The 26,913-nt window shown below is 35.5% G+C and overlaps 2 protein-coding genes across 2 annotated transcripts in view; one reads left to right on the top strand and one right to left on the bottom strand.

Moving 5' to 3' along the window:
* The window catches only part of pkd2 (polycystic kidney disease 2), a 28,052-nt gene extending 26,862 nt beyond the window's left edge, over nucleotides 1-1,190 (bottom strand). Inside the window, exon 1 of the mRNA XM_073841921.1 lies at nucleotides 584-1,190. Coding sequence (XP_073698022.1) covers nucleotides 584-1,001 — 418 coding nt within the window. The 5' untranslated portion in view covers nucleotides 1,002-1,190. The remainder of the gene's footprint in view (nucleotides 1-583) is intronic.
* A 7,990-nt stretch (nucleotides 1,191-9,180) lies between these two features.
* papss1 (3'-phosphoadenosine 5'-phosphosulfate synthase 1) overlaps nucleotides 9,181-26,913 on the top strand; it is a 32,165-nt gene continuing 14,432 nt past the window's right edge. Inside the window, exons 1-8 of the mRNA XM_073841923.1 lie at nucleotides 9,181-9,371; nucleotides 9,823-9,937; nucleotides 10,021-10,256; nucleotides 11,352-11,490; nucleotides 14,666-14,784; nucleotides 16,628-16,741; nucleotides 16,859-16,970; nucleotides 19,623-19,828. Of these exons, the coding sequence (XP_073698024.1) occupies nucleotides 9,312-9,371; nucleotides 9,823-9,937; nucleotides 10,021-10,256; nucleotides 11,352-11,490; nucleotides 14,666-14,784; nucleotides 16,628-16,741; nucleotides 16,859-16,970; nucleotides 19,623-19,828 (1,101 nt within the window). The 5' untranslated portion in view covers nucleotides 9,181-9,311. The remainder of the gene's footprint in view (nucleotides 9,372-9,822; nucleotides 9,938-10,020; nucleotides 10,257-11,351; nucleotides 11,491-14,665; nucleotides 14,785-16,627; nucleotides 16,742-16,858; nucleotides 16,971-19,622; nucleotides 19,829-26,913) is intronic.

The raw sequence follows: 26,913 nt of genomic DNA, 5'->3' as shown, positions 1-26,913 counted from the left end.
GCACTGAAATAGCAAAAGAAATGAATAAAAAAATCTTCCATTAATACATGAAATCATGTTCACCTAGCTATCTATTTAGGGATTTCTTACTTACAAATAAAGATTACAGACTAACTTATAAGTTATAACCTAAAATACGACTAATTTTTACCATAATTTCGTGACATAGAAGTTACAAAAAAACGTGATATTATTGCATTTTAAAGTAACTGTTTTCTATTTTAATTTATTTCCAAATATTATTTATTCCTGTGAGGCAAAGTTGAATTCTCAGCATCATTACTCCAGTCTTCAGTGTCATATGATCCTTCAGAAATTACTCTGTTATGATTATTTGGTGCTGAAGAAACATTTTTATATTATTATCACAGTGGAAAACAGTTATGCTGCCTAATACTATTGTGGAAACTGTGGTACATGTTTTTGAGAGGTTTTATCCCCTAATATCAAGCCCTTTTACATTTACTTAACACATTATCTTGGCTCTTTATGAAAAGTCAACTTTCTGAAAAGTGTGACCCTTCCTAGTAAGCATATTACAAGTTTTACTATATTTTTGTGGACATTTTCAGTAAAGTTTCACCTCTCATTTTCTCCAGTATCCTCTTCCCACAGCTGCTGTGTTCTTGTGCTGGAGGAGTTGGATAAAGCCCTCTGTTGATCCGAGCACTGATGCCAGAGAAGCTCCCTGGTCCGCTGACGCTCCCGCTGCTGCTGCTAGACGCCGTGGACACAGATCTCCGGGCCGGGCTCGCCGGAGGCCAGTCCGCTTCCATCATCCCTTCCTCCGGTTCGAACCCCGGGTTATCCCGGCTCCATGCCTGTCTAGAGCTGGAGGTGGGAGGAGAGGGCGTCTCTTCGGGCACTCCGAGGCCCACTTCTTCATGATGCATTTTTTCCATCTCGATCCCTTCATAAGGCGGAGAGGATGCGGGGGCAGCTGCTGCAGATGCCGCATGGGCCTGCGGCGGTGCTTGAGGACGGACGCGACTAGAGCTCATTGTGTCATTTACAGTAGCTTAACATAAACAAACGTCGTCATTTTAGGCGCTGAGTTAGTGTGAATGTGCAAAGTGAATCCAAAACTCAAAACACAAATTCAGCAAGTATCGAATTTAATTTCTATCACGTCAATAGTTATTGTTTCAGCTTTTTAAAAACTCGAAATGCACTTTTGCGATGTTATGCAATAGAAATACGCGAGAAAACTTAACACAACAGCAAAAAACGCCGAAAGGTAACGTACTTGGCTGGAAAAAGAGACGCTTCGAAAAATAAGAATAGTTTACGTTACTTGCATGTAAGTTACTTATACTTGCTAAAATTATTATGTGTGGCTTCAGTCCAGCTTTTGTGAGAGTGGAGAAAAGCAGTTTTCCAGTCCACCCTCAGCCATCTTGTTCCCAGTTGTTTCCAGACTGGAGGAATCCAGTTACACTGACATCAACCTCTGGAAACTTCAACATTTCCCTTATTTAGTGCAGCTCCTCCCTTTGGTCCAGCACACTTTACTGACACTCACAAAAACTGTGAAACGTGCGTTCAATAAAAAGATAAGAAATTAAAAACTTTTTGGAGAATGGTTTAGATCTCTTTAAATTAATTTGAAATTGCTAAAAATAATAATCTAAAAAAGTGTAAAAAATAATGGCCGTACATTTGTATTTAAATAAAAGTGTGAGTGACTATACACTCTGTTTTTATTGCTTTGAAACTACGCGAATTTGCTCACGGTCTGTTGTTGTTTGCGACTCTTGCTGCCAAGCAACAAGATGTAGCCCCCTCTCCAGGATTGGGTGAGAAGTGTGAGTGACAGTTTCGTTGAACCAATCAAAAGATCAAATCAAAAAACTTTAGGACTGTACGCAAGTATGAGACGTACTGGTCTTTGCTATAGATCAGTTAAAGGAGTAGTTCACTTTTAGAATTTTTTTTTTTTTAACAAATAATGTACTATCCCCCTTGTCATCCAAGATGTTTGTCTTTCTTTCTTCAGTCTTAAGGAAATGATGTTTTTTGAGGAAAACATTTCAGGATTTCTCTCCTGAAAAGTGCCCCCGAGTTTGGACTTCGAAAATGCAGCTTCAAAGGGCTCTAAATGATCCCAGCTGAGGAAGAAGGGTCTTATCTATCAAAACAATGGGTTATTTCTTTAAAAAATTACAATTTATATACCTTCAAACCTCAAATGCTCGTCTTGTCTAGCTCACCAAGACGAGCATTTGGAATTAAAAAGTGTATAAGTTGTAAATGTTTTCAGAAAATAACCGATCGTTTCACTAGATAAGACCCTTCTTCCTCGGCTGGGATTGTTTAGAGCCCCTTGAAGCTGCATTTAAACTGCATTTTGTAAGTTCAAACTCAGGGGCACCATAGAAGTCCATTATATGGATGGAAATCCTGAAATGTTTTACTCAAAAAACACAGTTTCTTTAAGACAGATGAAAGAAAGACATGAAAATCTTGGATGACAAGGGGGTGAATATCTTATCTGTAAATTTTTGTTCTGAAAGTGAACTACTCCTTTAATTGATATATATTATCAGTGAATTACCATGTAAGTTCAGTTATAAATAATGACTTCCAAAATTACTGTAAAATGAATATAAAGGGAAACTCAGCTACCAGCAGTATTTTGTATAGCAATACTATAGGCCTAAGTTATATAGTGATTCCAGGTACTACTACCAGTGTTGGGGGTAATGCATTACAAATAACGCAAGTTACGTAATAATATTACTTTTCCATGTAACTAGTAAAGTAACGCATTACTTTTTAATTGACAAGAAAATATTTTTTTAGTTATTTTTACAAATAAGTAATGCCAGTTTTTTTTACTAGTGGGTGCAGGACACTATAGTTCATTTATGTACTGTAAGTAAGGATAGCAAAAGAAAAGTAAACTAAGACATATTATACCCAAAAATTCTTCACACCAGTAAAACTGATAAAAATTTGGGACCAATAATTGGATTTGACATTTTTTGGCTTCATTTTTACACAATTCTTACACCATTTGCACAATTATATATATATTAGGTATCTCCACTAGTTTGTTTTTAGTGACTTTTGGTCCTATTTGTCCTCTGTTAATCAGCACTTTAGAAGCGCTCAGGTGAGGATGTTGTTCTTAGAAGCTTATGAAGTTACAGCAATGAGGACAAGACAGTGACTGTGGAATATGAAACTCATTTAGTATGCAATTAAATCTATTGTTTTTCTGGCAAGTCTACAGCATTCTGCCATAAGGGATATTCAGTGAGTCATCTGCAGCCTCAGACAAGTCCAAATACATCTCGCTGATAATGATCAGAGTGGGTTTGAAGTAAATATTTTCTATCTGAATCAACTTTTTCTGTGGTACCATTTGGCATTTTGTCACACCTTTGCCCAAGTCTCTCCATTGTCGGCCAGTTCCTCTTAGATTCCAAGCCCACCCACCATGTGTAAAAACATTTGGTTACTTAACCTCCCCTTGTCTCCACATAAAAGTGCCCCTGCTTCTCAAGATCCAGGTTTCCAACTTATTTATTAGTTCCTCAGTGGTGAAATCAACTCCTACACCTGTTAAAACAGCAAACACTCCAGCCACATACAAATGAAGTCTCAGAAGATATTCAGACATAATTAAAATGTATTTTTATTGACAGATAAAGTCATTTATTCAGTGCCTCAGGTGATTTCACAACTTGTGGGACTCCACAAGGGGTGGTTTCAAATAAATAAAAGGCATGTTGACAGGATCTTTGCATCATTTGCAGCCATGGATGTTAACATTGCTCTTGGACTGCTTGCTGCACTGGTTGTTCTCGCTTCACAGCCATGTAATACAGAAGGTATGTTACTGAAAACTATTGTTTAATTCATTTACACTAATATTTTAATGCTTAATTACCGTCATTAGTCTCAATTTTGAAACTAAACCTATGCTAATATTGAATTAATCAGAAGCAGTTCTGAAAGATTTTTTTATGTGTGCTATTTCACAGGTAGAAATATTATTTGCCGCAAAGATCTGCACAGTAAGTACGTTATACATTCTAATATACAGTTGAGGTCAAAAGTTTACATACACCTTACAGAATCTTCTAAATGTTTATTATTTTACAAAAGTAAGAGAAACATACAAAGACATTTTATTTTTTATTTAGTACCGAACTGAATAAGATCTTTCACATAAAAGACGTTTAGATATAGTGCACAAGAGATTAAATAATTGATGATTTTATAAAAATTACCGTTCAAAAGTTTACATACACTTGGTTCTTAAAACTGTGTTGTTACCTGAATGATCCACATTGTTTTAGTGATAGTTGTTCATGAGTCCCTTGTTTGTCCTGAACAGTTAAACTGCCTGCTGTTCTTCAGAAAAATCCTTCAGATCCCTCAAATTCTTTGGTTTTTCAGCGTTTTTGTGTATTTGAACCCTTTCCAAAAAATACTGTATGATTTTAAGATACATCTTTTTACACTGAGGACAACTGAGGGACTCATATGCAACTATTACAGAAGGTTCAAATGCTCACTGATGCTCCAGAAGGAAACACAATGCATGAGCTGGGGGTGAAAACGTTTGAACAGAATAAAGACATGTAGCTACATTTATCTTATTTTACCTAAATATCATATTGTTTTAATTTAGTACTGCCCTTCAGAAGCTACAGAAGATACTTATATGTTTGCTTTTAATGCATTGGGTTTCCTTCTAAAGCATCAGTAAGTGTTTATACCTTCTGTGATAGCTGCATATGAGTCCATCAGTTGTCCTCAGTGTGGAAAGATGAATATTAAAATCAGAGTCATTGTTGGAAAGGGTTCAAATACACAAAAAAGCTGAAAAAGCAAAGAATTTGTGGGACCTGAAGGATTTTTCTGAAAAACAGCTGGCAGTTTAACTGTTCAGGACAACTCATGAACAACTATCACTAAACAACAACAACAACAACAACAAAAAACACAGCAGTGGATCATTCAGGTAACAACACAGTATTAAGAATCAAGTGTATGTAAACTTTTGAATGCTGTCATTTTTATAAATTCAACTATTATTTTCTCTTGTGGACTATATATAAACATCTTTTATGTGAACAATCTCATTCAGGTCAGTATACTAAATAAAAAAATAACATCCATTTTGTATGATCCCTCTTATTTTGGTCAAACAATTATTATTTTGCAGATTCTGCAAGGTGTATGTAAACTTTTGACTTCAACTGTAAATGTGACATTGGGTGTCTCTATTGGTTTGTTATAACTCTGAATGTCAGACACACTGAATCTTAATCCTATTTGTCCTCTGTTGTTCAGAGCTTCAGAAGCGCTCAGGTGAGGGTGTTGTTCTTATAGAAGGTTATGAAGTTACACCGACAGATGAGGAGCGAGGCGCTGACTGTGTGGAATATGAGGCAGCTGCTCTTTCCCCCACCCCTCCTTCACAAACAACCACAGAGAATAAAGTACCATACACAGTTACCCCAATCCAACCCCCCCAAAAACCATCCAAAACCCAATGCTGGGTGTACTACGGTAAACCTGTGAAGCTGTATGTACCCATGAGGAATCTGCCCACACTTCCCAATTCTCAAAGGAAAGGAGTGGTCTGTGGAACGTATACAGGAAGAGTGAACGGTTTGGTCAATACCCAACATAAAGTAGTCTGTGGAAAAATGCAAATGACAGTGAGAATTTTCCCTAAAGGACTTCAGGATCACACTAATGGCAACCCGGGAAAGCAAGATAATAAAGGATCAGGGGCAGTTAAGCCAATAGTAGGCAGGGCTGTGATTCAGGTGCCCACCAGTGGAAGCTCTTCTTTTTACAACTTTCTCAAATCTTTTCAGAGAGTTTCAGCCACACAGAAGCCCAGGGGAAGTTCAGCATCTTCTCGTTGTGGTTAAGGCGCAGTTTAGCTTATTAAACCTATCCACCTTATTCTTCAACGCGGAAGTAAGCCTATGGGCGAGACTTCCGGTTCATTTGCAACTATAGGGAAATAACGTCAAGAATATCAACATGCAGTAAATGGTAAAATTGTTTGCATTGTAAACCGGTGTGTTCATAATTAAGATAATACATTAATACAATATGCTAAGACACAGCAATTTGCAATATCAAGCAGCAAAACAAGATGTTTTGTACAGTTAAAAATAGCTGGACGTGGACGAGACCGAAAGCTACACCCATATGATTTGCAAATGGCCAAGCCCACTCTTATGGAAAAAATAAGGTGGATTGGCATCAATGTGGTGGTGGTGATTCTAGCAGTAAGTGTACACAAATTGTTTTGTATAACCTTCTTTTATATTGGTATATAGTTGTGTTGTACAATTATGAACACGTCTCTAATAAAAATGTAATCACTGTACAGGGCGAGTGACATGAAGTTGATTCTATTCTATTCATATTTCCACTACTTTCTCATACAAATGCCATTTTTGAAATTGTTTTACTTTATCACAGGACTCTGTAAGTATGTAACTGCAAAACACTATTAGAATTGTGACATGCTGTATATACATTTAACCTAAAATAATTCCTTGTATATACAGTTGAGGTCAAACGTTTACATACACCTTGTAGAATCTGCAAAATGTTAATTATTTTACCAAAATTAGAGGTATTATACAAAATGCATGTTGTTTTAATTAGTACTGACCCGAATAAGATATTTCACATAAAAGACGTTTAGATATAGTCCACAAGAGAAAATAACAGTTGAATTTTTAAAAATGACAGCATTCAAAAGTTTACATACAGTTGATTTTTAATACTGTGTTGTTACCTGAATGATCCAAAGCTGTGTTTGTTTTGTTTAGTAAATAGCATTCGTTGTTCATAAGTCCCTTGTTTGTCCTGAACGGTTAAACTGGCCGCTGTTCTTCAGAAAAATCACAAATTCTTTGGTTTTTCAGCATTTTCGTGTATTTTAACCCTTCCCAACAATGATGATTTTGAGATCCATCTTTTCACACTGAAGACAACTGAGGGGCTTGTATGCAACTATTACAGAAGGTTCAAACGCTCACCGATGCTTCAGAAGGAAAAACCATGCATTAAGAGCCAGGGGTGAAAACTTTTGAACAGAATGAAGATGTGTACATTTTTCTTATTTTGCCTAAATATCATATTTTTTCATTTGGTGCATCACTTCAAAAACTACAGAAGATACTTATGTGTTTCACAGAAGAAAAAAAGAGATAAATTTACCCTGATCTTCAAATTCAATCACCCCCAGGCTCTTAATGCATCGTGTTTCCTTCTGGAGCATCAGTGAGTGTTTGAACCTTCTGTAATAGTTGCATATGAGTCCCTCAGTTGTCCTCAGAGTGAAAAGATGGATAATTGTAAGGGTTAAAATAAAAGAATTTGTGGGACCTGAAGGATTTTTCTGAACAACAGTGAGCAGTTAAACTGTTTAGGACAAACAAGTGACTTATGAACAACTATCACTCAAACACACACACAGCTGTGGATCATTCAGGTATGAACACAGTATTAAGAATCAAGCATATGTAAAATTTGGACAGGGTAATTTTTATAAATTCATCTATTATTTTCTTTTATTATTTTCTTGTGGACTATATGTAAACATCTTTTATGTGAAATATTTTTTTCAGGTCAGTACTAAATAAAAAATAACATGCATTTTGCATGATCCCTCTTATTTTGGTCAAATAATCACCATTTGGCAGATTCTGCAAGTTGTATGTAAACTTTTGACCTCAACTGTACATTGTTTAACCTTTTACGACATGATCATTTATAATGTGCAGTGAATAACACTGCACAGATAAACAGTGACACAATTGGATAGAGAATATAAGCTAATTTTTACTTAAATACATACATACCTAAATGTACCAGCAGTGATATTATAAACTGTAAAAATGTAAAAGAGATGGTTTTCTAAACTTTTTTAGCTCATAGACTTTTTTTTTCCAACAATGTTTATTTGTTTTTGTTTTTTGTATTTAAATTTTTTGTATTTATATAATTCGATAATGTCCTTGACACAAGATACCAGAAATCAACCAACTCATATCGAGCAGGTCATTGAGTGTGTAATTTTTCCATCTTCAACCATCTTCCTCCTCGTGATCTTCTGTTAAGTCTGTGCCTTCTGCAAAAAGCATGAAAGGTCTCCAAATACTTTCAAACAAGTCCTTTTATCCTTTTAACAAGTATGTAATGCGTTCCAATGGAAGAGTAGCCAACATCTGTTTAACCCATTGTCCAATACTTGGTCTTCTTATTCTTTTCCAATGCAGTGCGATCAACATTTTAGCTTGCAATAAACAAATATCAATAAACAACTTCTCATTTTTTGCATATCCTGTGTGCTTGGGGTATAAACCTAAAATGATAAAGGAAGGTCTTTAGAAATAATATCCTTCACCGTTTCCCTTATTTTACCCAAAATGTTTTAATTACCCTACATTCCCAAAAACAATGGAACCGTGTACGCTTTTCGTCTCCACACTTTGTACATATGTCAGGGATATTTGGATTGTATTGGTTTAATCTAACAGGGGTGACATAAACATGCATAAGCCACTTGTACTGTAACAGTCTCAACCGAGAGTTTATTATTTGCTTATGTGCCACTCATCTAGTGACAAATTTATTTGCAGATCTTTCTTCCAAGCTTCTAATTTCAAGGTTGAATTATCTGGGGAGTTTATAAAATTGTGAGATTGCTCCCCTTTTAAGGCTATTTTCACTTATTTCTTTTAACTTAGATTTGGGTGGTTTCAATAGATTGTTTTGTTTTGTTCCTATATAACTTCTAAATTGGAGATACTTGAAAAAATATTTTCTTTGAATTTTGTATTTGTGTCTAAGCATGTCAAATGACAGCGTGTTATCTGAGAGCTCATAGACTTTAACCAAAAAATAATAATAATAATTGTTATTGTGTCACTTTATCTATACACAGCAAAATATAAAACAGAACATGATTGGCTGGGTTATTTTTTCCCCTGCATGTATTCCAACAAGTCCCTCCCTTGACCTGATACATGTTTGCTTTGGTTTCCACGGCTATATGATCGACTTCTCAATTGTCCAATCACGATCTGCCTTGAAGTCATTCCGACCAATCCGATTGTCGAGTAGGCGGAGACTCGATGCGTAAGAGGCGGGACTTGCCAGGGCCTCCATCACTTCCCGTGCCGCAGCCTGTAAACCTCTACGCTTCCTTCTGGAGTTCAAAACACACACAGTGGACCCGGCACTTCATTAAAACATCTCCTGCCAATATATATCTCTCTATTTATTTGTTCATCTATCAAGTGTGAATTCAACAGCTCAGAATGGAGACATCTGGAAACTCGAGTAAGAAACAGAAACTGAGTAACGCGCCTGAGAGCTGGGTGAGTAGCGGATGAATATTCGGGATGTTTTGCATTACTAATGTGGTACAGTTACACTAACACACCTTTTGTTATGAATATGATGTTTTTGCTTATGCTAAATAGGACCCATCCCCTTTTATTTGATAATATAGGCAGAAAGAATAACCATGTTTGTAATATAGGTCCTTAGTTGTGATAAATGTATGAAAAAAGGCGTGTACTCTGTTTTTTTGCGTGTATATTGCAGGTGTCTTAAAACCTAGTGTGCTGCCCATCTAGACAACATTTCTGGGCAGCACAAGAACGAGAATCATTACTTCTTAGACATTTACTATGATACTAACATGGCTTCTAGGACGTGTGCCATGGTATTCTTTGGAGTATTGTGTAAATACCATGGCACAAAGATAAGTTAATCATTCAGTATATTGAAAATATTATGTAAATGTGTCTTCTGAAATTTGTACAGGGGATGCAAAGAGCCACTAATGTGACATATCAAGCCCATCATGTAAGCAGAAACAAGCGTGGCCAGGTGGTGGGCACTAGAGGAGGGTTTCGAGGATGCACGGTGTGGCTTACAGGTATTCTGACAACCCCTCTTCCATTATTTTGTACAATTAATAGCTTCTTTATTATAATAAACCTATTTGTTCTGCATCCTTAGGTTTGTCTGGTGCGGGTAAGACGACGGTCAGCATGGCTCTGGAGGAGTATCTGGTGTGTCATGGCATCCCCTGCTACACTTTGGACGGAGATAATATCAGGCAGGGCCTCAATAAGAACCTGGGCTTCAGTCCTGAAGACCGCGAGGAGAACATTCGCCGTATCGCAGAAGTGGCAAAACTGTTTGCTGATGCTGGGCTTGTGTGCATCGCCAGCTTCATTTCCCCATACAGCAGGGTGAGAAACATGCAGAGCTGTTTGTATGTTTGTGTTTGTGTATAACACTTCTTAACCCTGTAAAGCCTGACATATGAAATAATATTCAAAAAACCTTATTGATAAATTTGTAAACCAAAAAGTTTGCGAATGTGACCCTAGACCACAAAACTACTCATAAGGGTCCATCTGGAATCAAAATTTGGGTGCAAAAAAAATCAAAATATATTAAAAGTTAATGAAAGTAGAAAGTTCTTAGCAATGCATATTACTTTTATATAATCGAAATATGTTTTGATTTATTTTGCGGGAGGAAATTTACAAAATGTATTTATGGAATATCTTTGCTTAATATCCTAATGATTTTTGGCATAAAAGAAAAATTGATAATTTTGACCCGTGCAATGTATTTTTGGCTATTGCTACAAATATACCCATGTTACTTAAGACTACTTAGTGCTATTGGTTTTGTGGTCCAGGGTCACATATGTGTTTTATATTTTCTATTATATTTTATTGCTCACATGGTGTGACTTAGAAGAATATGGAGCTCAGACTTAAAGAGGAAATAACACCACTATTTTATTTAGTGGCCCAAACTGAGAAAAAACATTCATTTTATGGCAGATGTTGAAATTTATATGGCCAGAAGGTAAGGTTAAATTACGTACGTACGTAAATTAATACGTACACAAAATGCGTATTATTAAGATAATATTTAATTTCTTAGTTTTAAGATCAAAGCTCTGTAGTTTTTATTATGGGGGTCAAAACATATAATGCATTGCTGTTTTGTTCCTCAAAAGCGTGTTGTATCTTTATTTTTCTAAAAAATAATGTATAGATAATCTAGTAAACATAAGTTGCTTCTATTTAGTAAGTGTTTATCTTGAAATCTTAATAACAATATAAACATTATTATGTCTACTCTATAAAAATCACGACAGATTTCACAGCAACTACACATGTAACGGCCTGAAGTGGGATGTGTTTTTTAGTATTATACTAAAAGGCATTTTACTTGACTTAGAGATTCATGTGTCAAATATGATGCAGTACGCTTTATGCAGTAAAATATTTGATAAAATGTACTTTGTCTGCTGTGCATATCCTTAGGACCGCCTGAACGCAAGGAAGATCCATGAAGCTGCCGGCCTTCCATTCTTTGAGGTGTTTGTAGATGCTCCCCTGGATGTGTGTGAGCAGAGAGATGTCAAGGGGCTCTATAAGAGGGCTAGAGCTGGAGAAATCAGAGGTAAGACTATATATCATACAAAATATGTGTGTCTAAATAGGCTTATTCTCACTAGGTTTGGGACAAAAAATCGATGCATTGTGAATAGAGTAATTGTTCTGCATCGATTCTGAGAATATCGGAATGCATCACAATTCCCTCTAGAAATGATTCTGATCTTAGTTTTTAACAGCAGATAGTGTGCTTGCTTACACACACACCATTTGAACATAAAATAATCTTTCATACAGTTTGAAAAAGTTGAAGCGAATTACAAGGGTGTTCATAGTGGGCTGTGTTTACATTAATCTTGCATCATAAAAAATTAAATGTTAAAAAATAACATAGAGTGCCATCTGCTGTTAAAAACTAAGCTCAGAATCTGTTCCAGAGAGAACCGCAATGCATTCCAATCATCTCAGAATCGATGCATCAATTCATTGTCCCAGCCCTAATTTTCACTCACTTATTTGATGTAGGTACACAGTGTTTAATGGCTCGCATTTAATCTCTAAATGGTCAGTAGTCAATAGGACAGTCAGTCCTAAAGTCCTGTGTCAGCAAACCCAAAGCATTCTCTTAATTGTAGTGACCTGTTTGTGCAGAAATCTGTGAAATGATTAAATGAGACAAGTGAAAAGCCTTGAAATGTTTTATAGGCATTGAAGACGGAAATACCAGGAAAAGCATTGTTAGATTTGTTGTTTAACCCTCTGGTGCTCTTCGGTCACTTCTGACCGAAAAATTTTCTGTTTTGAATTTTTAAAAATCACTGCTTAATCGGAATGATATGAAACTCGGTGACTTTTATGCCATTTGGAATGTCAACACAAAAAAAAATTGAGGGCATGATTCAAGCAGGCTAAGTGGTCGTAAAAAAAATAGTCACACTTGTGCTCTTCGGTCTAAAATGACCGACCATAGGAAATGAATGGGAAATCGACAAAAATACAAATATTCAGAGAATTTTTGTGTGTACAATCTACAAATCCTCCACAATGCTGAAAAAAAGTACACAGCAGTGAAGGGGTGACACTCTAAAACACACCCATTCATAAACACACCATTCACACACACACGCACACACACACACACACATTAATATACACACCTCTATTCGGTCACTTTTGACCAAAACATTTTCGGTTTAGAATTTTTCAAAAAATCACAGCTTCATCAGAACAGCACCAAATTCATTGACTTTTATGGCATTTGGAATGTGAACACACATAAAAAATTAGGGCACGATTAAAAAAAACTAATAATAAAATAAAAACTTGTGCTCTTCGGTCTAAAATGACCGACCATTGGAAATGAATGGGAAATTGACAAAAATACAAATATTCAGAGAATTTTTGTGTGTACAATCTACAAATCCTCCACAATGCTGAAAAAAGTACACAGCAGTGAAGGGGTGACACTCTAAAACACACCCATTCACAGACACACACACACACACACACACACACACACACACACACACACACACTAATAAACTCACCTCTATTCGGTCACTTTTGACCAAAACATTTTCGGTTTTGAATTTTTTTTAAAAATCACAGCTTCATGAGAACGCTACCAAATTCAGTGACTTTTATGGACACACATAAAAAATGAGGGCACGATTCCAAAAAAAAACAAAAAAAAACTTGTGCTCTTTGGTCAAAAATGACCGACATCAGGAAATGAATGGGAAATCGACAAAAATACAAAAATGTACAGAATTCTTTTCTCTTGAAAAGAATGTCTCTTTCTCACACATCCACACACACATGCACAAATGAACTGAAACACAGCAAATTGAGAAGATGTAAAATAAAATAAAAATATATGTATAAAAAAATTACATATCCAGAGTGCAAAAGACACACACTCTCTTGCATATACAAAAAATTAACACTTCAAATCATATTTATAACAAAAAACTATCCCAAACTGGATAAGAAATAGTCTTTGAGATTGTTTAAATGTATGTTCAAATATTCCACCTAATAAAAATGCTGAATCAATTGTCTAAAAACAACTAGGCAATTCACAAGCTGCTTTGTAGAGAACTATACAGGCATGAAGTTACACCTGCCATTACAGATGTTTTTCTCGTTTTTTACCAACAGATGGCGCTAATCTGCCTTCAAAAATTAGTGTTGAATGGCTGAGTCTCTATTTCAACCTGAAATACTGCATTCATTAAAAAAAAATTTAAAAAAAAATTAAAATTAAATTTTTTATTATTCTCAATGGCAAAAAATGGATATTAATTACAGCATAAATATTCATTATTACCACAAAACCCTCTCAAAATGCAAAAGAAAAAAGAAAAAATATTATTAAACAAAAATGAATTGGAATGGTTTTACTGAAAAAATTACAGGATGCGTTACAGGTGTCCGGTCACTTCTGACCGCGAAGAGCACACGTGTGACTGCTAAACGAAGAGCACCAGAGGGTTAAAAAGTGGTGATTGTGGTGATATTAGGAGTGTGTGAGTAGTTTGAGAGTAAGCTTAAGGTCTTTGAGAGGTTACACAAAACGTTTTAAGCAAATCAGTGGTGATTCATCACAACCCTCTTGGTTTCCTGAAGAGATTGGGGGTGATGGAAAAGCAGGTTTCTGGTATGAAATGACTGACTTAGTGACTCTGTGTTTCCTGCTGTTTTTGTTATATTTAATTTCTTTTGCTGTGGAGCTGCAGATTAAGTAACACCATGTCTACACCGGACGCAACAATTGTCGTGTTGCGCTGCACTGCACTGCAACAACTAAAGTCTGTCTACCTTGGAAATGACAAAGCGACTGTTGCAAATCATTTGAACTTTGTGCCATAGATTGAGGCATCAGTTTACTGTTTACGCGCCAAATCCCACGATTATAATAGGTTCTGTTGTCTTTTGTCCCGTCATGTTGTGCCGCTCGCGTGTAGACACAGTGTAAGGGTGAATCAGGTGAAGAGCAAGGAAAGATGCAAATCTGAAAGTAGCTTAAATCTTGTATTGAGAATGATTGACGTTTATAGCAGGAAGTGTTATTCTTGGGCACATGTTAACTGATACATGCACAACACATCTGCTTATATGGTGGTAGAAACCCCAAATCATTGCGGAACCATTTTCAGTCCTGTTGAATGAAAATATGTTTTCATTATGTGCATCCTAAGTATGTCTGTTTCTGCAAATGAATGGATTGTGTTTTTAATCAGGGTTCACAGGAATAGACTCCGAGTATGAGAAACCAGAGGCCCCTGAACTGGTACTGAAGACAGATTCTTGCAGTGTGAACGAGTGCATCCAGCAGCTTCTGGACCTCCTGCAGGAGAGGGTAAGTTCACTCCATTCATTCATGTCAAAGTCAATTCTGTGTGAAACTCGTATTTGCATTTTTGAAGTTTGTAATCTAAATGAGTTGCTTGGTTTACAAAATAATGTGCGTTTTAAATAACCGGTTAAGCAGTAAAGCAGCACTTGCCAAAGAAGTGTTTGTCACATCAGAGAGATGTTCACAGTAGGGTTGTCACAATACCATAAAAATGACTTGCGATAATATACCAATTGAAGTATCACAATACCATGTAGTATTCTGTTAATTTAAAATTCAATTCTACAAAATGAATCAAAATTTCATAAATAAAAAGATGTAAATGAAAACAGACAAGATTTTTCTCTGAATACTTCATTAATGTGAATCAATGACTGGCTATTGTTATCCATGAAGTCATGTAAACAAAACTCATCTTAGCACTGCACAGCAACTGCATGAAGTGAGATTTAGACTTTAGACTGTATTTTTGACCCTGGACCACAAAACCAGTCATAAGGTTAAATTTGACAAAACTGAGATGTACACATAATATAAAAGCTATTGATGTATGGTTTGTTAGGATAGGACAATATTTGTCCGAGATACATCTATTTGAAAATCTGGAATCTGAGGGTGCAAAAAAAATCAAAATACTGAGAAAATCACCTTTAAAGTTCCCCAAATTAAGTTCTTAACAATGCATATTACTAATCAAAAATTACATTTTGATATATTTATAGTAGGAATTTTACAAAATATCTTTATGGAACATGATCTTTACTTAATTTCCTAATGATTTTTGGCATAAAAGAAAAATCAATAATTTTGACCCATACTATGTATTTTTGGCTATTGCTACAAATATACCCCAGCGACTTAAGACTGGTTTTGTGGTCCAGGGTCACATTTATAATTTGCCACAACCTCACCAGTCTAGGTTGGAAAGGCTAGTGACACAATAAATAAAAGTAGAATTTTAAGGATGACAACACCCCTTCTCCTGTCCCAGCTCACAATGACCACGAAAATGTAGAATTTCTTAAGTTCTACAAAAACGTTTATTGTTACAGACCAAGTATTAGAAGCATATCAGAGCTAAATTGCCTATCAAAATAAAACTCTCAAAAGAAATACAGGAGCAGCCTTCCCTGACTCCTTAACTAGCCAAAACCAGAGAAAAGTTTGTACACAAAGAAAAAGGCAATCTCCAACCTACTTGCTTCAAATGAACGAAAGATTATTTAAACATTTATACATTATTTATACATAAATAATGTTATAAGATTAATGTTTTAAAGACAAAACTCTAAAATATGTTGGAAAAGAATGTAATATGATGGGAAACCTAAAATCACCAGCACCAGTGTCATTCAAACGATTCTTTCAAAACGACTGAATCCTTCAGGAACCAATCAAATTACTGTTTTTATGAATGGCTTAGTGTATCAGTGATTCGCTCAAGCCATCGAGGATTCGGAATCCAACACCGAAACAAAACAAAAACAGCACTCTTAACCCTTATGGCTCGTGCAATGTTGCTGAACTGTCAGGAGATTTTGATAACCATATTGATAACCTGAATAAATAAGCTTTCCATTGATGTATAGTTTGTTAGGATAGGATAATATTTGGCTGAGATGCAACTATGTTAAAATCTGGAATCTGGGGGTCCAAAAAAAAAAAAATCTAAATATTGAGAAAATCCCCTTTAAAGCTGTCCAAATGAAGTTCTTAGCAATGCATATTACTAATCAGAAATTAAGTTTCAATATATTTACAGTAGGAAATGTACAAAATGTCCTCATAGAACATGATTTTTACTTAATATACTATTGATTTTTGGCAATGTTTTGGTCTTTTGCAGGACATAGTGCCTGTGGACGCATCCTACGAGGTCAAGGAGCTCTATGTGCATGAGAACAAACTAGACTTGGCCAAGGCCGACGCAGAGACTCTTCCAGCAGTGGAGATCACTAAGGTACCTTACCTCCTCATATGCTACTCAAATACAGATTTAAACTCCTGCAAATGGTTTGCAAACCCATTGTGACTTAATTTGGGTTCAGCTAATGTCTGTTCTGTGTTGGTGTGTTAGGTGGACATGCAGTGGGTTCAGGTGCTCGCCGAGGGCTGGGCCACTCCTCTGAACGGCTTCATGAGGGAGAGAGAGTTCCTACAGTGTCTGCACTTCAACTGTCTACTTGATGGTAAACAGATGATAAAACCATCTTCTCATATCATACTGTCAGGGATTAAAGTTCTCCGTCGCTACGACGGATTTCTGTTAATTGCAGCAAGTCTATAAAGTAACAGCTCAGCCGATGCGTATTTCTAAAAGCAAACACATCAGTGTTTCATTCATGAATGAAAGTGCGTTTTTGACAAATCTAGTGAGTCAGTGATGTATGATTATCTATTCATAAATCCAAATATGCATCCTAAATTATCTGTGGTACTAGTAATTTTCAATACTATATGTGACCCTGGACCACAAAACCAGTCTTAAGTCGCTGGGGTATATTTGTAGCAATAGCCAAAAATACATTTTATGGGTCAAAATTATAGATTTTTCTTTTATGTCAAAAATCATTAGGAAATTAAGTAAAGATCATGTTACATTAAGATTTTTTGTAAAATTCCTACTGTAAACCTATCAAAATGTAATTTTTGATTAGTAATATGCATTGTTGAGAACTTAATTTGGACAACTTTAAAGGTGATTTTCTCAGTATTTAGATTTTTTTGCACCCTTAGATTCCAGATTTTCAAATAGATGTATCTCGGCCAAATATTGTCCTATCCTAACAAACTATACATCAATAGAAAGTTTATTTATTGAGCTTTCATATGATGTATATATCTCAGTTTTGTAAAATTTAACCTTATGACTGGTTTTGTGGTCCAGGGTCACATATGGGCAGATAGGGTGGATAGTATGCACATTGGGATGCAGGGATTCACTTGCTTCATTTCCAAATGAATCAGCCGTTCAAACCAATCAATTGAATGAATCAGTGACTTGCCGCTACCTGCTGGCGGATTTAGCTTTATTTTCTTATATTTAAAACATTAATCTCAACATGAATTTATTAATTTATTTGCACTCATGCCATCTCTGAGCCCTATTAAATGTATGAAAATGCACAAAAAACCAATTTTGTGTTCTTCTGTGCCACCTCTGTAGTACTAAATATTTTTTTATTACTACTAATATCATATGATTATTAACTTATTTGTCTTATTCTGCTTATTATATTGTTTTAATTAGAATTTTTTAAAAGTTTGTAAATTTCTTTTTTAATATACATTTTTTTAGTACATAGATGATGACATAATTTTAATAAAATTTAAAAAATGCTATTTCAAAGGTAAAAAAATGCCCCTGTAAATCACTTAAAGGAGTCAAATATTACCTCATATTAGGAAGGCTAATAACAGATTTTTTTCTTATTGATCAGAAGATACTCCTTTTTTTAATTATAAGAAAAATACTGCATGTATGTCTGTAGAATTTTTTTTTTTTGCTTTAATCCCTGTACCGTCTTGAATGGATCTTTTTCTTGCACTGTGTTTCCTAAATGCACCACTAGATGGCGACGTTCGACAGTGCAATGCACTTTTTGTCTTTCGGACACTTTCACATTCAGAAGTGATCATCTCCTTAGTCTGATAAATACTTTTCTTTTAATTGACAACTAGTAACCCTGGATGACAAAGTGGAAACACGATTTTAGAAATATTTTGCACTTTCATGAAAAACAAAACTGGCTGCCTACATCAGGTAGGGCATGAAGAAACCCAACTCAAAAAGGTGGCCTAGAACTAATAATCTACTAATGTTTTAGCATTTGTGGGTAGAAGCCTTCTTGAAATAGGAGAACAATTGCAAAACCATTTCATTTAAGTGGGGGATTCTGAAGGCTCTGTAAGTGGATTTTAAATGTTAATTAGTGGTTGAAATAAAAGAGCTATTATAATTTTACAAGCGGCTTGAGTGACGTAGATCGCATGCTCTCAAGGCAGTTTGGGCTTTTTAAAAACCTGTTCATCTGAAATTAAAAAAAAAAAAATGTTGGCACCTTTTTGATTACGAGAAGGACAAATGTGCGAATGGCTTTTTAAACCGTAATGCAGTCCTCGCATTTATATAACTGTGTAATTACAGCAATTTCCCACATCAAGCTTGACTTTCCAAAAAGTGTCAATTTAGTTTTACGACCTTGAACCGCTCTGCTGTGTGTTGTCTTGCCTAGTATTCAAATTTGTGTTGAAGGTATGCATTCTCTCTCACTCACTCACTCACTCACTCATACACACCTATTAAGATTGAAAGGTGGGTCTAGTAGATGTATACATTTGGATGTGACAGAATCCAGCAAGAGAAAGTCATTAGGTGTTGATGCATTACCTCACCAGCGTTATTAGACTTGATTACTGTACGTAACACCTTGTGTTATTGTTTTGATCCTTATAACATGCCCAATTGGACTCTTTAATTTGGAATCCATCTTCATGAAAGTGCATGTTACTGCATGATACTAGTTTAATTCGGATTGAGCTGAAGTGGATGCTCGCAGGGCTTCTTCTGATGGAAAACAGCTGTTTCGGCTATGGTGTGTGTGTGTGTGTGTGTGTGTGTGTGTGTGTGTGTGTGTGTGTGTGTGTGTGATCCTGAAAATGGATTTTGAAAGCTTCCCGCTCATATTGCTTTAATCAAGGTGTTGGACCTCTTACTTTTTTCAACTATTTTCACATTCAGAGTTTTTTTTCTTATCTCACTCTTTAACTCTTCCTTTTTAGGCTTTTAAAAGCTGCTGTTGTTTTTTTTTTTGGTTGACGCATCTGTCCTCTGTTTGTAGGTGGGGTTATTAACCTGTCAGTGCCGGTGGTCCTCCCCGTCTCAAGTGCCGATAAGGAGCGTCTGGATGGCAACACTGCATTTGCTCTGGCCTACGGCGGCCGCAGAGTCGCTATCCTGCGAAACCCAGAGTTCTATGAGCACCGCAAGGAAGAGCGCTGTGCGCGACAGTGGGGCACCACATGCAAGGATCATCCATACATCAAGGTCAGGAGGGTCAATATGAACAAAACCTGCATATTTAGTAGGTTATGAACAGTAGCTTCACAACCAGACAATGCCGTGTGTGCAGCAGCAAGAGAGTGAAGGTTCTGCATGACCTGACACAATCACAGCCATTTAGAACATATTTAATGGATCGTAATTACTAGATTACTGTAATTACTTTTCTTTGAACAGCTCAATTCTTAGAACTCAGAATTATGCATTTATATTTCAACATTGGTAATTTAAAATGAATTGGTGTAATTTGAGAAATCAATAGACAAAACCACAATACAAGAATGTGTGCAAATGCCTTGTTAACAAAATTAGTTTAGTGTTTTTTTTATGGGACATTTGAGTGCTAGCTAGGTTAAACTGCATTGTTTGTTTTTAAGTTATTAAGGTATTGAGTTATTAAGACATTAACAGTGGTCAATTATAGGAATTATGAACCAGAAATATTACAAAATAACTGCTTAACTATGTAGAACTGCTGAAACCACTGCCATTTTAAATGTGTCTGCATTGTGTAGCAAATGGGAGATCAGAGTTTACAAGTAACTGTTACAATTTACACTACCAGTCAAATTTGTTTTTGTTTTTTCTATTAGTTCCTGCATTTATTTAATCCAAAAAATCAAGCAGTACAGCAAAATAGCAACATTTTGAAATATTATAACTATTTAAAACAACTGTTTTCTATTTTAATAAGTTTTAAAATGTAACTTATTTCTCTGATTTCAAAGCTGAATTTTTAGCATCATTACTCTAGTCACGTGATCCTTCAGAAATCATTCTAATATTTTCATTTGCTCCTCAAAAAACATTTATTATTATTATTATTATTATTATTATTGTTATAATTTTGAAAACAGCTAAGTAGATTTCAGGTAGAATAGAAAGTTCAGAAGAACAGCATTTATCTGAAATAGAAATCTTTTGTAACACTGTAAATGTTTTTTTCAAAAGTATTATCACTTTTGATCAATTAAAAGCATCCTTTCAAAATTTTCAATTCTATATTTCTATAATTTCTTTTTGCAAAAAACGAAACAAAACCAAAAAACAGTTATACCGACTCCAAGATTTTGAATGCTTAAGTGTATAATCTTACGAAAGTTTTTATTTCAGATAAATGCTGAACTTTGGATCTTTCTATTCATCAAACAATCCTGAAAAAAATTATCTGTTTTAAATATTGATAATAATAATAATAAACGTTTTTTGAGCTAAACAGCAAATCAGCATATTAGAATGATTTCTGAAAAATCATGTGACACTGGAAACTGGAGTAATGATGCTGAAAATTTAGCTTTGATCACAGGAATAAATTACATTTTAAAATATATTCAAATAAAAAACAGTTATTTTAAATGATAAAAATATTTCCAAATTTTCAAAAGTTTTTGCTGTATTTAAAAAACTTAAATCTGTGGAAAAAAAAAATATTTTGACTGGTAGTGTGTGTGTAAGTCGCTGCATAAGCAGTTATAAGGATATGAAGATGTCAAAAGCCAAAATTACGGTAATTCAGGAGTGAATACATCTACAGATCTGCATTTTCAACCAGTCAGATTGCATTGGGCTGTGCTGCCACACAAATCTAAACCTAACCATAGACATGATGCTAGATAGAATTGTTGATAAAATATTTCTATCAGCTTATATAAGCAGTTGGAAATGATAACCATCGTCCTGTATCTAATTTTTGTTGTCAGCTCCCTCCCTTTTCTGACTCACGAACCACCTGGAAAGTCCCGATTATAAGCAAGCCGTGAATGAGAGCACTGTTTAGACTACATACATGTTAATATAAAAGCAGAATCACAGTGATTCAGCAGCATGACCCAATAAGGCATCACTTTACACCTGTCTGGGACTGAGCAGCCTTTATGGGAATAATTTGCCAGTTGCTTCATTGCTGTTTAGTTTATGAGCAAATATGATTGCTCTTGCTTTGGTTTAAGTACTACATTTCATTTGAAACTCAACCCGTGCTGTTGCGCTAAAGACATTACAGCTTAAATCTACTGTTTTTATCTGACTAGCAAAAGATTAGTGGAAAAAATGTTCTTAAAGGACACTTAAGAAGGGACATCATGACTGTGAGTTTTTCCAGGGACATTCTCTTCTAAAATAAAGTTTTGTTTGTATCTGTAATTGTGTTTAAAAGAAAGGATTTTCCACTTATGTCCCATTTTTTGAAGGTAAAGTCATGGATATCTAGCGAGAAACAGCTGACCTGATGCTTTAATAGGTCTTTGTGTGGTCGCGTTGCCAAGCTTTCCTTGGACAGCGCTCTGACAGAAGACAGAGCCACGATGCCCTCTATGGAAACAAGGTCTCGCTCTCTCTCATCTTTGCTCAAGCTCCGCTTTAGTAATCTCTTTATTCCTCGACCTCCTTCATTTCACACATGTGTTTTAGTTGGATTTCTCGCCCTGCGTTCTATTTAAACAGTGTTTAGGCAAGTGGCGCTCTCCTCCCCTCCTCTCCCCTCACCTTCCTCTTACAAATCTCACAGAGTAAATACTGAACAATTGTTTCCATCTGTAAGCAGGGATTGTGGGCTTAGGTGGACTTTAATGGCTCCGCTCTGCTCCAGCTCGCACTAATGGGCGCCAACGGAGAGCTTTCGGACTCTGGAATGGCCCTGTCTGTCTGCTTGCCTACGGTCACAAATAAACCCATCTCCAGACCAAAGAAAGCAATTGCATGCACACAGTAAAGGAACTAGCGATTGGCTTTCTTTACTTAGCTCAGTGGTGCCCTTTCGATAAATGTTAGACTTATAACCATCTATCAACTTCTTGGTGGATATCAAAATATATATTGTTTCAGAATATTCATAGTTTCAAAGTTAATAAATGTGTGCACGTCTGTTTAATATTGTTTCAGAGTGCACAAATTGGTAAATTTTGATGTTATGAATCGGTATATGTAAAAAGCAAGACTTGCACATTAGAAAAAGAAAAATCTCATCAAGTTAGTGTTTTTAAGTATTTTACATTTATTCAAAATAATAACTCAAGGCAGTAAAAATTAAAAAATATATATATTTGTGAACTTATGTTTAGCTGTTCTTTTAAAAAGGTAACTTTTTATTTTTTTTAATTTTCAGATCATCAGAGATTTACACTACCAGTCAAAAGTTTTTGAACAGTAAGATTTGTAATGTTTTTTAAAGTCTGTTTTACTCACCAAGCCTGCATTTATTTGATCTAAAATACAAAAGCAGTAATATTGTGAAATATTTTTATTATTTAAAATAACTGGTTTCTATTTGAATATATTTAAAAATGTAATTTATTCCTGTGATCAAATCAAAATTATCAGCATCATTAATTTAGTCTTCAGTGTCACATGATCCTTCAAAAATCATTCTAATAAGCTGATTTGCTGTTCAAGGAACATTTGTATTATTATCAATATTTAAAACAGTTCAGTACATTTCAGGATTATTTGAATAATAGAAAGACCCAAAGATCAGCATTTATCTGAAAAAAAAAAAAAATATATATATATATATATAATATATAATATATATATTATAAAACATTATACACTACACCATTCAAAATCTTGGAGTCAGTATTATTTTATTATAATTTAATGCTGTCCTTCTGAACTTTCTGTTCATCAAAGAAACATCGACTCAACTGTTTACAACAAAATAATAATAATAAATGTTTTTAAACCGCAAATTACAAGAGTAGAATTATTTCTGAAGGATCATGTGACTGGAGTATTGATGCTGAAAATTCAGCTTTGAAATCACAGGAATAAATTACATTTTAAAATATATTCAAATAGAAAACAATTATTTAAAAGAGTAAAAATATTAAACAATTTAGCTGTTTTTACTGTACTTTGAATCAAATAAATGCAAGCTTGGTGAGCAGAAGAGACTTCTTTAAAAAACATTAAAAATCTTAGTCTAAGAGTCAGAATTTATCGCATGAACCAATCACAGCCGAACATAACCAGTTCTATCCAGTCATACTGCAATGGAGGCATTGCCTCCTCTCACGTGACTTTCCCCCATTCATTCTCAGTTACCCCCCACCAAACTCACCGCACGTTTTAGGGGTCTGTTAAAACTCAATGGGCTCAGGGAAGGTGAGAAACGCAGACTCCCCGCTGTAACTTTACCTGCTGGTGTCGCTGTTGGACAATGTTTATTTTGTAATATTGGCATCGTTTTTTTTTTGTACTACATTTCACACTGTTGATAAGCTGTGAATATACTATGTTCTCAGAATCGTTCTTCTCATTATTTCACAATGTCTGGTGTGTACGTCAAACTCTCTCTGCTAAAGCGTGTCAATCAGCAGGACTGTAAAACTGGCCTCCATTATGTGAGGTAAATACACTTTTCCTGTTTATTTCGGCTGTCAGTCTGACAGCTGAATCCACATTGGGAGTGCAGCGGGATGTTAAGCAGATTCAAGAGCATTTACCTAATTGCATTATCTATGTTTTTTTCTTTTTTCACCTCATTGAAAGGGGTAGAGTGCTCAACCAGCGCTCCGTTATTTTCTATGACGGCTAATAGAGTTGATTTACTATATAGATGTAATTAGTGCCAACAGATCGCTCGTTGAGTTTTTCCATCGCCAGGCTCTGCAACATAAATTAAATAAACAGCTGCTACTGTTGCTATACTGCGGCCAGCGAATGACAGCTGCACATGCATTCAGTCTACAAATGCAAAAGCAATGCAGCGGATGAAACGTTTTATTAACATTCACCGCTTTCAGGCCGCTCCAAGTTTGCTTAATATGATCACATACTTGCACATAAAGCTCTCAAGCCACCAGTGCTGCTGTCAAGTCAAATCAATAGATGAAAGTGGGGGTTGTGAAATGGTATTCTCCATTCTAGCGGGCCCCGAATCTGCCGCGAGCTGTGGTATTCTCACCATGCTGTATTGCTTTTTAACCCTGGCCAAGTTAGCGGCTGAACGAGTGCCAGCGAAGACCTCCTGAAGGTGAAATATTAGTAAAAGCCGGCGAGATTGTAGCTATATAGAGGGATTTGAAGGATTTAAGTTAATTTGAGAATGATATCATGCTTTGTAGGTCTTTCCAACTCAGATTGTTAAATTTGTATAGGTAAACAAGGCCGTATTTGCAATTCAAGTTCCCAGGCACCAACAATGAGCACTTTTAAGGAAGAGCTAGCTGGGTTTTACAACTCATGACAAGTTGATCACTTACTAAAAACTCCCACAGATCATGTTTTCATGGCATTTTAAGTCTTATTTTGACCTAAAGTGGTTATATCTAAGTGTGTGAGTTGTTTACTTACTGTATTAGTTTAGTCTTTCCATTAACAACATTATATTGTTCATTCAGACAACTCATGACATCAAATCTTAATGTATAGATTTGTTTGATTTTTGTATATTTTCGAAGCTAACTGCGGTTGTCAGTTTCAAAATGTTTTTTTTTTTTCTGTCTTAGTGGCTGGTTTGTGGCTTGAAGAAGCCTTCAAACAACAGTCATGTCTAGCTATGTTAGTAAGTTGTAAGTGTTCAGTATGTTCTTGCATGCATCATTTAGTTTTCAGAATCTGAAGGGTTCCGTATGCCTCAAAGAGAAAGGGTAACTGTGGCAGTTTTTCCAAAAGTATTATACAGATGTGGCTGGAAGATCATTGGTGTTTTTCCTGATTGCTTTTCCTGTGGCAGATGGTGATGGAGAGCGGAGATTGGCTGGTTGGAGGTGATATCCAGGTGCTGGATCGGATCTTCTGGAACGACGGGTTGGATAGTTACAGGCTCACACCAACCGAACTCAAGCAGAAGTTCAAAGAGATGAACGCAGGTATGGAGCTACACTTAGGAGTTGCTCCTTTTGACTTAATTTGGACTATTCATTTGGGAGTTCACAGCTGTGTTTTTTGTTTTTTTTTGTTTTTTGTTAAGTGATAGTTGTTCATGAGTCCCTTGTTTGTCCTGAACAGTTAAACTGCCCGCTGTTCTTCAGTTCTTCCTTTAGTTTCCACAAATATTTTGGTTTCCCTGCATTTTTGTGTATTTGAACCTTTTCGTACAATGACTGTAGGAATGATCTACAATGACAGCAGTGTTTCCCCTAGGTTTCCAGTGTTGGGGTGGGGGGAGGGGGTTGGGTGCCGGTAGCCAACGTTACTTTTTTTTTCCCGGTACTTTACCCTACTTTGTGAAATAACGAAAACATTATTATAGACTTATTCAGTGGAAAAATAAGTCCAAAACTCTCTATTTTAACATTTTGAACAATAGGGCTCTACCAACTTTTGCTTTTTTTTTTTTTTTTAATTCTTGTGTGTATTATTTTTTCTCATAATCAAATTAAAAGTATAAACATTTATTTATTTTTAATCAAATGAAAAATAAACCCTTTTAATTTTTGGCAAACAAACAGAGGTTTACTGTTAAAATCAATAAATAATAATAATTTAACATTTAAATAATAATTGTAGTATTTTTTCTACAATTAAGTGGTTAATCTTGTTATATTTATTTTTATCATATATATTGTTTCATGTCAATTATTTAAATAGGAATATATAAACAACTACATTATACTGTACAAAAGTAATACAAGACTAATGTTCTGTTACATGTTACTTTTATTTTGACAGGTTGCCTTGAAGTTTCTGTGTGTGTACAGCATGTTATGATGCTAGTTTTCTCAAATGAAACGGTAAAAGTGACACTCACAGCAGCTTTGGATATTGAGTTTATCTGTTCATGCGAGATGCAAATGCCCAAAATTAGCGGGAGCGTCACGTGTGCTTCAGTATATGCGTGTAGTAAAAGCGCGTCTCCATCATTCATACATACAGCTAGGCAAACGGAGCATGCAGGATTCATATTGAAACGGTCTTTTTGCATTTCAGTTTTCACAGACACTAGTCCATATCGCGATTTGAATGAAGTAACAGACCAACTTTTGATTTATTAATCCAAAAATCGACGAATTTACGTGGCATTTCGCGCTATAGTAGATTCGGTTTTTATGAATGGAGTCCGCGATCCCGTCTGTGTTTTCGCAGATGAGACATTGTAAACACGCGACCATGTAAAGACAGAAATGACA

Source organism: Garra rufa, chromosome 6 (assembly GCF_049309525.1).
Source record: "Garra rufa chromosome 6, GarRuf1.0, whole genome shotgun sequence".
Lineage (NCBI taxonomy): Eukaryota > Metazoa > Chordata > Actinopteri > Cypriniformes > Cyprinidae > Garra > Garra rufa.
This window is presented reverse-complemented; position numbering and strand designations above follow the sequence as displayed.